Source organism: Gymnoscopelus braueri (genome assembly GCF_963280865.1).
Source record: "Gymnoscopelus braueri genome assembly, chromosome: 4".
NCBI lineage: Eukaryota > Metazoa > Chordata > Actinopteri > Myctophiformes > Myctophidae > Gymnoscopelus > Gymnoscopelus braueri.
Window position 1 is genome coordinate 21511966 of NC_137605.1, and position 5000 is coordinate 21516965.

Here is a 5000-nt window from a genome sequence, read left to right on the forward strand (position 1 = left end):
TGTGTTTGGTGTTTTTGCACAGGTGGGGGAGGAGAGGTGTAGTAGTAGGTGTGTTGTTTGTACTGTAAATCAGCAGCACACAGCTGATTACCAGAGCGTACCAGCTGAGTTTTATAGACAACATTTGTCATGGATACTGTAGCAGGTCAATAAGACATTACACCCAGACACAAAATGAGTGCTGCACAAACCTCTTACGTAGGTGGACGTCTGCTCAGACTGACTCAGACTGAATCAAAGCAGACGCAGAACAGACCTCTGCCTAGGTTTTACGGACGTCGGTCCTCACAGATTATTTTGTGAATATGAATTGGGATTATGAACTGGACTAAACTGAGAAACGCTTCCCTTCAGACCATTGCTACACGTTCTCTCTCCCAACTTGTCACATACAAACATGTGTTCCGGACACCACATAATTTTTCGGATGCAGGGTAGTCCTGTGTAGACTGTGTTTTCACACAACTGATGACAGAATTCAGAGTGCAGACATGGCTAACTGAGAACAAGGTAATATTAAAAACATTGAAAACTATGAAAGTGTGCTCCTCGGAGCACAGATCTCTGCCAGGCCGGGTTGCCTACCCAGGATCCACAAACTCATACATCTTGATCACATGACCCGAGAGATAATGTGTACCGAATTCTGTGAGTTTTGGACAAAATCTGTAGGAGTAGTAGCAAAAGGTGTGTTTTGAAGAAAATGTAATCTGGCACAAACTATGAGTGACTATGAATTGCGTCTTGAAATGACTATAGAGGTAATGTGTACTGATTTGCGTGATGTTTGGAAAAAAACTGTAGGAGTAATATAGTTTTGCAAAAGACGGCCTCCTGGTGGCCATATAACAGGCCGAAAATTTTGGGGCAGAGGTTTTTCCCTACACACTCCAGGGAGTGTGTGTGCACAGTTTCACGACGATCCAGCGGTGCCGGAGATAAGCTGCTCACAGACGGACACACAGACGGACGGACACACACACACACACACACACACACACACACACACACACACACCCACACACACACACACACACACACACACACACACACACACACACACACACACACACACACACACACACACACACACACACACACACACACACACACACACACGGACGGACAGGGGCGAAAACATAGTCTCGGCCACGCCTTTGGCCTGGCGGAGACAACAATTAAAAACAACTTCCAAACATTGAAAAGAAGAGTGGCAAGCACACAGTCAGAAGTGGGTTTGAACACAATGAGACATGCCCAAACAAAGCTAGAGCTGATCAAGTGCTCATGCTGATTGATGAGAAGCCTGCTTCTGCTGACTCAGCGCCGTCTTATTTGCATACCGATAGGGTGGGAATCAGTTATGATCCATTGTCTCCAACATGGTACATGACAGTGGCATCCTCAGTGTCTACATCGGATGCGAAAGCTAGCTGAATGAATGAACAGCTGATGAACAACTGCTGAAATGTGTCAAGGTGGAATTGAGAGTGTGAATGCCTTGACCAGTGCCAGATGTATTAACTGCATTTGTTTGTCCCAAGATAATTCAACATCATCTCCTCTTGGCAGTCTGAGGTGCTATAGATTTGTTGTTGGCTACTTTAAACCTCCCACACAAGGACATCAGTTTGCTCTTGAGAAATTGCATTTCTGAGGATTTCTATCCATGCCACTGTGGAAATTACCACTACACCATTGTGCTGAGCACAGTACACTGCTCTTCAAAGTAATGAAAAGCCATAATTTGATTGTTCATGATTCAGTCTACCTGCAACACATAATATATTCAGCCTAAGGGTACAGTCACACATGCAAATGCAGGGGAGTGGCCATCGTCTGCCCTGCACACGATGCAGGAGATGCAAATTTGCTTCACCACCGGAAGCTCTGCCCCTTCACTCACATGGAACGGAGGTGAATGGGACGCAGATATTGAATTTGTGCATGCGTGACCGTGACATAATCCAACCCACTTCTCCACTGCTGTGGGTACTCCACCCTCCAGTCTCGGAAATATCCACACGCCACAGCGTTGACTGCACTTCACGCCATGGAGTTCACAGGTTTCCCCAAAATAGAGCCATAGTCTTGATATTGTAACAATACTTGAAATTAATCACTCAAAAATATAGATGAGATGACTCTACAGTATCTAATGTTGGCATTTCACAGATCAAAGTTTGACATAGCTAAAATAGCTCATAATTTTAACCACAGTCACTTCATGACCCTGAAAACATTTATAACACATTTATGCACACTGCTTCTGTAAACAGTAGAGAGGTCATCGTACACACTAACTGTCACCAACTGGAAAAATTCACATACAGTACACAATGCTGTACTGCAGTACTGACATTAGTCTATGTTACATTATGACAGCAACTCAGCATAGAGTTTTGTCAGATTTGTATAAAATAATTAGCCTTATTATTACTACTGTACTGTAGCACAGAAAATATTGTTCTAAAGCTTATAAATGTGAAAAAGCTTACAGAGATTTTTTCAGAAGGGGACATTCTAGTTCTGTATGTTCAAAGACAATTCAAGTCTCTCCAAATTAATGGAAATGTTAAATAACTGTGTAACTGGTTCAAGTCATATGCAGCAACTTTCAGCATCAGTTTTAATTTTTTGTTTCAAATGCTATGTTCTTCTTTCTTCAACTGCATGTTAACCTGGATTTGATACAGGTGATGATGCATTTGTTTCTACCGCAATAATATTATCCCAATAGCATTAGTAACTTAGATATACATGTGAATCAAAAACTGGTACCTTGAAGACTGTGTTACGCTTTAGTTTGAGTTTTGATGCCTGAGCATTTCTTTCATTTGTTAGCACTTTCTTTTGTTTTAGGTATTCAAAACACCTGCTGTTTTTTTGTTGTTGTTATAGGCTGGTCCCTGCATCTGCTGTAGTGAAGGGTCTGAACACTCTCTCCGCCTGGGCCTTGCTCAACGGACCTCTGGCTGGAAAACAGGTGAGACCGGAGCATAGCGTAACAAACCATAATAATATCAAGGGAGTGATAGTGTAATAATTGGTCTATTCATATACCTACATTACATTACATTACATTACATTACAGTCATTTAGCAGACGCTTTTATCCAAAGTGACTTACAATAAGTGCATTCAACATAGTTAGGGAACGAAACTACTAATCACCAGAAGTATTAAGTGCATTCTCTTCTATAACAAGCAACTAAGAGTATACCTAGCGCTAAGGTAAAAGTGCAATATATCAGCTACCTACTTTCATAAATAGCTATTGCCATAACCCTGGCTCATAGGGTGCCATAAAGGAGTCAACCAGCAGATACTGGCTGAAACTAAATGTGAACATTACTAATGAAAAAGAAAACCAACAAAAATGTGGAACCGAGGGCCGACATACTGTATCTGATCTAATGCAATTGTGCAATTTGGAAATGATATGGGGCGTGCGCAAGCACACACACACACACACGCGCACGCATGCACGCACACATGCACACACACACACACACACACACACACACACACACACACACACGCACGCACACACACACACACACACACACACACACACACACACACACACACACACACACACACACACACACACACACACACACACACACACACACACATGTATTGGCCAAGTCAAATTTATAATCACATTTCAATTCTGATATGATTATAAATGGTGGAGTGTGCAATTTCATCAACAGCAACTATGCAGCTAAAACATAACATCAGTAACAATTTGCTACAAGTGAAAAAGATAACCCATCTACAATGAATGAAGACCAAAAATAGCCGATCTGTGTCGCTTTGCAACGCATTGTAGTTATTTTTGCCTAATGTTCCCTCAAGAATATGGATGCCGGGGTTCAAGGTTCAGGTGGTTAAGCAAGGGCACCCGACAGGGTGATTAGGCACCGACGTGTAGCGGCGGAGGTGCCATAATCGCCCTGAAGGGTTTTATTTCTCAACAATGACCGGCTAGCCGTCAATTATCCCGCTTATTACAGAGCTACTTAATAAATTAATTCATAAATTGACCCAAACGTAACAAGAAAACAAAGTACTTCCTTGCTTACGGTATTGAAAGCATTCTATAAGTGTTGTGCTGGGCGGAAACGGTCGCCTCGGAAAACAAGGAAGTGTTGATCAAATAGAATACATTTTCGGTTACTGCATTTCTTCTCGCAGTTTTTCTCGCTACAAATGTTTTCAAAAACATTCTTGAGAGTAATGTTTAGCTATAAATGACATTGCGTGTTTGTTTACATGGCTGTCATGTTGGATACAACCCAAAATCAAGCAGCGCAGCAGGTGATTTGAGCCTTTGATTAGACAGCTGTCCACTGAACTCATTGATTGACCAATCAGAATCAAGCATTCAACCAAGCCGTGTAATAAAAACATTTAACACACAGCTAGAGTAAATAAAGAAAAAACGTTAGCCTCTACGTTTGTTGCAGCAGCACAATGAAGTGAGCGACTTTGCTGGAGTGACAGCAGTGAACTGCAGGCTTGTGAAGCTCTGTCTGCCTTGCAGCTGCGTGACATATGGAGCCTATAGAAGCCTAGGGATTATATTTGTTGTCCAGGGTTCCCCAGGGGTCTATACTGTACATGGTCTCCCTCCTTTTTTCCCCCTCTTCACCAATTGTCTTTGCCGAAAATAGCCAATCATTTTTTTTGCTTATGACATGCCCAGAATTGGGACGCTAGGGTTCATGTGGTTATGGCAATATGTTTGGCCCAAGCAGGCAAGAGCAAAGTGCAGTCAGCTGGCCTGGAGTGTTTAAATACTGCGTTTGGGCCAGTGGGCCATTTTGTAATGTGGAGCACTGCTGCTGGGATTTCCCAACAGTGTGGGGAGGGACTCGGCTGAACACACGGTCAGCGTCGCCATTCACAGCCATCTCAACTGTCAAAGGTCACAGTTTTCCTGTGTTTTTGTTCTTCCTGTCCTTTGCACCCAGATTAACTCCAGTGTCTCTT

At 42.7% G+C, this 5000-nt stretch overlaps 1 protein-coding gene across 1 annotated transcript in view; it reads left to right on the forward strand.

Annotated features, from left to right (window-relative positions):
- Nucleotides 1–5000, forward strand: part of steap4 (STEAP family member 4) — a gene marked incomplete at both ends in the record, with an annotated part of 60862 nt that overhangs the window by 45222 nt on the left and 10640 nt on the right. Inside the window, one exon of the mRNA XM_080425816.1 lies at nucleotides 2902–2986. Coding sequence (XP_080281942.1) covers nucleotides 2902–2986 — 85 coding nt within the window. The remainder of the gene's footprint in view (nucleotides 1–2901; nucleotides 2987–5000) is intronic.